This window comes from Abrus precatorius, unplaced genomic scaffold (assembly GCF_003935025.1).
Source record: "Abrus precatorius isolate BTA unplaced genomic scaffold, Abrus_2018 Scaffold8, whole genome shotgun sequence".
Lineage (NCBI taxonomy): Eukaryota > Viridiplantae > Streptophyta > Magnoliopsida > Fabales > Fabaceae > Abrus > Abrus precatorius.
In genome coordinates, this window is record NW_020874428.1 from 29,310,447 (window position 1) to 29,315,244 (window position 4,798).

A 4,798-nucleotide genomic window follows, 5' to 3' on the forward strand; every position below is an offset into this window, starting at 1 on the left:
AGGGAGAAATAACTCTCCCCGAACCCTAACCCCCATTAAATCCTTTTCTGGTCGTGACACTCTCGCTACAGTGAAAAAACCAAAGAAAACTGCACTCTGGTTTCTGCAGAATCTCGCTATAGCGAGACCCTTTCGCTACAACGAGACTGCACCCAGAATTGCCCTCTCGCTGCTGCGAGAACAGCCCAGTGTTATGCCTCGCACTTAGGCACTTAGCCCATTTTCAGCCTATCCAGTCATACATACACAGATATACACACATCCATGTACTTAATAGACATAAAAAACATCATTTTCAAATAACGGCGATCTGCAATCCTCACCAGGTACACATCATAAGACAAGTCTTCTCTTACTTGAACCGGGTGAAGATCAATCACATGGGAAGGATCCGACACATACTGCCTAAGCTGCGACACATGGAACACCAGATGTAGATTCGAGAGATTCGGAGGCAATGCTATCCGATATGCAGCAGGACCAATTCTACTCAGCACTTTGAACGGCCTAATGAACTTACGAGATAGCTTCCGAGACTTGAGAGCTCTCCCTACTCCGGTTACAGGTTAGACCTTCAGAAATACGTGGTCACCCACCTGAAACTCTAATAGTTTCCTCCTCTTATCATAATAGCTCTTTTGTTTGTCTTGCGCAGCCTTCATTTTATCTCTGATCATTCTGATTTGCTTATTCTGCCTTTGGATCATATCCGGCGCACACAAAGTCGCCTCTCCGGTTTCATACCAACACAACAGAGTCCTGCACTTCTGCCCATACAAGGCCTTGAACGGCGCCATTCCAATACTGGCATGATAACTGTTGTTGTGCGTGAATTTCACTAGCGGCAAGCACTCTTCCCAAGTTCCCTGCTGCTCGAGTACACAAGTCCTTAACAAGTCCTCTAGGGATTGGATGGTCCGTTCAGTCTGACCGTCAGTCTGTGGGTGATAAGCCAAGCTCAGTGTCAGCTTAGTCCCCAACGCCCGTTGCAGGCTCTCCCAAAACCTCGAGGTAAACCTCAGATCTCTGTCTGACACCACACTAGTCGGCACTCTATGCAGCTTGACTATCTCCCGTACATACAACTCTGCAAGTCGCTTCAATTTATACTTCATATTGATCGGGAGAAAGTGTGCAGCCTTGGTCAACCGATCCACTATTACCCAGATGGCATCATGGTTGTTCCTGGTCTTAGGTAGCCCAAAAACAAAGTCTATGGAAATACTATCCCATTTCCACTCAGGGATCTCCAACGGCTGTAACAACCGAAGTGGACATTGGTGCTCTACTTTCGCCTTCTGACAAGTTAGGGATTTAGCTACATATTCAGCGACGTCTCTCTTCATACCATTCCACCAAAAACTCTTCCGGAGGTTCTGATACATTTTAGTTGCACCGGGGTGAAAACTCATCCTATTCTTATGTGCTTCTTCTAGCACCATTTGTCTCAGCTCATCCACTTAAGGAATGCATACTTGGTTCTGAAACTTGATCACCCCGTTCTCATCACGGTGGAAATCCAAGTCTTTTCCCTCATCCTTCTGTCCCATCATGTCTTGCAGGAACGCATCTCTTTGTTGAGCATCTCAGACGTACACCAGGAAGTCATTGTCAATCGTCATTGCTCTGAGATATAAACTCCCCGGCCTCAGCTCCATGGCCAAATTCATGTCTTGAAATTCCTCAATCAACTCCATCTCTTTCACCATCATTGCTGCCACGTGCAATGATTTCCAGCTCAATGCATCGGCTACCACATTTGCCTTGCCAGGGTGGTAAGACAATGTGAAGTCGTAGTCCTTGAGGAATTCGATCCATCTACTCTGCTGCATATTCAGCTCCTTCTGATCAAATAGATACTTCAGGCTTTTATGATCATTGAACACCTCGAACCTCGCCTCATATAAGTAATGCCTCCATACCTTAAGGGCAAAAACCACTGCGGCCAATTCTAGATCGTGTGTCGGATAGTTGACTTTATGCGGGCGTAACTGCCTTGAGGCATAGGTGACCACTTGTCCGTCTTACATCAAAACACAACCAAGTCCTTGTCCGGATGCATCACAATACACGTCAAACTTTTGCTTCAGGTTGGGCAGCGTTAACACCAGCGCCGAAGTCAATCTTATTTTCACCTCCAAGAAACTAGCTTCACACCCTTTAGTCCACTTGAACTCCTTTCCCTTGCAAGTTAACTTTGTTAAGGGTAACGCTATCTTAGAAAATCCCTCAATGAATTTCCTATAATAGCCTGCCAATCCGAGGAAACTGCATACCTCTGTCATATTCGTCGGCCTCAGCCACTCATCCACTGCTTCCACTTTTGCAGGGTCTAGCATGATTCCTTCCTTTGACACTACATGTCCCAGGAATTGGATCTCCGACAACCAGAACTCGCACTTGGAGAATTTCGCATACAACTGTCTTTCTCTCAGAATTTGCAAGACAATCCTCAAGTGCTCGGCATGCTCTTCTTGAGTCTTTGAATAAATTAGGATGTCGTCGATGAACACCACCACAAACTTATCTAAAAACTCGTGGAAGATCCTGTTCATGTAGTCCATGAACACCGTAGGCACGTTGGTCACCCCAAACGGCATCACCAAATACTCATAGTGACCATCCCGCGTCCTGAACGCCGTCTTAGGTACATCTACATCCTTCACTCGGATTTGATGGTATTCTGATCTCAAGTCAATCTTTGAAAACACTGCTGTTCCTCTTAATTGCTCCATCAAATCATCGATCCTCAGAAGTGGATACTTGTTCTTGACTGTCACCTTATTCAACTGCCGGTAATCCACACACATCCTCATGCTTCCATCCTTCTTTTTAACCAAGAGCACTGGTGCTCCCCACGGTGACACACTCTGTCTCACAAACCATTTCTGTAATAGATCTTCTACTTGCTTCTTGACCTCTGCCAACTCCACTGGTGACATCCTGTAAGGCGCCACAAAAATTGGACTTGCTCCCGGAATGAGGCAATAACAGACTCTATTTCCTTCTCAGGTGGCAGCTCGGAAACGTCTTCGGGAAAAATCTCTAAGAAATCCCTCACCATCAAAATATACTCTGGCTCCACCACACTTTTGGTTTCCATTGAGAACATAACCATGAAAGCCTTGGCGTTTACTATGTTCTCCCACGCTCCCTGGCTCATAAGCTTTGGAACCTCTGTCATTGTCGCACCGAAGATCAAAGTCTTCTTCCTACAGTCCAACAGCACATGGTTGACAGCAAGCCAATCCATTTCCAGAATAACATCCAGTTGAGAAAGAGGTAAACAAATTAAGTCCACCTCAAACTCCCTACTGTGTACCATTATTGCACACCCCAGACACACCCATGATGTCACAGTCGGCTTACCCATAGGGGTAGTCACCACAACATTACACGGCAATTCAGTCACATACAAATTTAGATTCTTCACACAGTCCATAGATATAGAGGAGTCCATAGCACCCGAATCAAACAGCACATTAAGCAATCGACCCTTAATAATGCACTTACCTCGGATCATAGCAAAGACTCTACTAGGAAAGCTCAGCTTTTGTCCTGTACTTGGCCCTATACTTTCTCTTGATTCCGACCTCTGGGATGCACTTGCACTACCGCTTCTCTTAGCGGCCCAGCACTCATTGGCAACATGCCCTAACTTTCCACAATTGCTGCAAGTTATCCTCGGCTATGGGCAGTCCTTCACCATGTGTGGCCCTCCACACCTGAAGCACTTAAGCGGCCCTCTGAAAGAGCTTGATCCTAAACCACTTCCACTACTCCTTTCTTGAGATGAACTCCCTCGAGACTGAGAGCTGTTCAAACCCGAATACGGTCCCCTTGAGAAGCTAGGGGGTCTTCTATCTTGCCTCACTGGGCCGGCTCCCCTAGTGTCCACTGTCTTCCCCCTTGAGTTAGCTTCAAAGATTCTGCTCTTGCTCACCAGAGTGGGCAAGTCTATCAGTTGAAACACACTGACTGTAGCCCGGATGTCTGGCCTCAATCCATGCTCAAATTGAGCACACGAATCCTCCTCTCCATCACCATGCTGATAGTGAGGCCAATATTTCATCAACTCTTGGAACTTAGCTTTATACTCTCCCACGGTCATGTTTCCTTGCTTTAGCTCAAGGAACTCCCTAACTTTCTGCATCCTTAGGTCCCGGGGAAAGTAGTTTCCCAGGAAGATGGTCTTAAATGTTTCCCACTAGACATAGCCATCTTCTTGTGGCAAGGTCTGACCGGCAAACCTCCACCAGTCCTCAGCCTCCCCACACAGCAAATAAGTGGCATAGGCAACCTTGTTCTCCTCACGACACCCCATTGCATTGAAGATCTTCTCCACATCAGCCACCCACCTTTGGGCTCCTTCGGGATTGAACCCACCCTCAAACTTTGGAGGATCATGCATAGTAAAGGCAGACAAACCTCGATACTCAGCCGGCTCTCTACCTTGATTGTGCACCGTGGCTTCTAGAATCTGAGCCATGCGTTCCATGAGGTCATTGGTGCCTTTAGCTCCTCTACCTCTACCTCTACCAAACATAATCTAAGCTTCACAATTTAACAGTCACCATCCAGCACATCAAATCAGTAATACATTTATAATTCAGGCAAACAAAACAACCAACGCTTATCTTGGACACTTCAACTCGATACCCCAGTCCAATTTGGATGAACTGCTCTGATACCAAAATTGTAACACCTTAAATTTAATTTCCATAAATAAGAAATTTCACAAATTTTATAGATAATAAAATTTCCATTTTTAATTCAAGTTTCATTAACCATTTCAAAT

The 4,798-nt window shown here is 45.8% G+C and overlaps 1 protein-coding gene across 1 annotated transcript; it reads right to left on the reverse strand.

Annotated features, from left to right (window-relative positions):
• Positions 1-2,902: 2,902 nt before the first annotated feature.
• Positions 2,903-4,111, reverse strand: LOC113874648. The gene is made up of 2 exons (XM_027512863.1): positions 3,726-4,111; positions 2,903-3,671 (listed from the first exon to the last, which is right to left on the reverse strand). The coding sequence occupies exons 1-2, from the start codon at positions 4,109-4,111 to the stop codon at positions 2,903-2,905; spliced, it is 1,155 nt and encodes a 384-aa protein (XP_027368664.1).
• Between the last annotated feature and the right edge of the window lie 687 nt (positions 4,112-4,798).

Bases quoted from the DNA above. Each gene is read 5' to 3' on its own strand.
- LOC113874648 (XM_027512863.1), bottom strand. From the start codon at position 4,111: ATGACCGTGGGAGAGTATAAAGCTAAGTTCCAAGAGTTGATGAAATAT. The intron at 3,672-3,725 runs GTGTGGAGGGCC...GATAACTTGCAG, and splicing joins GGGCCGCTTAAGTGCTTCAG to CAATTGTGGAAAGTTAGGGC.